At 60.2% G+C, this 231-nt stretch overlaps 1 protein-coding gene across 1 annotated transcript in view; it reads right to left on the reverse strand.

Annotated features, from left to right (window-relative positions):
* Positions 1–231, reverse strand: part of EMH_0027410 (uncharacterized protein) — a gene marked incomplete at both ends in the record, with an annotated part of 8767 nt that overhangs the window by 3625 nt on the left and 4911 nt on the right. Inside the window, 1 exon segment of the mRNA XM_013494028.1 lies at positions 96–229. Within this exon segment, the coding sequence (XP_013349482.1) occupies positions 96–229 (134 nt within the window).

A 231-nucleotide genomic window follows, 5' to 3' on the forward strand; every position in this document is an offset into this window, starting at 1 on the left:
CAGCAGCAGCAGCAGCAACAACCACTGCAGCAACTGCAGCAGCTGCGCAAGCCCTGTCTATACATATCAGCACAAAAAGCAGATGCTGCGTTGACCTGCTGCTGCAGCTGTTGCTGCAGCTGCTGCAGCACCTGCTGCTGCAGAAGAGCCTGTATACTGCCGCTGCCGGTGCTGCTGCTGCTGCTGCTGCTGCTGCTGCTGCTGCTGCTGCTGCTGCTGCTGCTGCTGCTG

This window comes from Eimeria mitis, genomic scaffold (assembly GCF_000499745.2).
Source record: "Eimeria mitis Houghton genomic scaffold, Emh_scaff1010, whole genome shotgun sequence".
NCBI lineage: Eukaryota > Apicomplexa > Conoidasida > Eucoccidiorida > Eimeriidae > Eimeria > Eimeria mitis.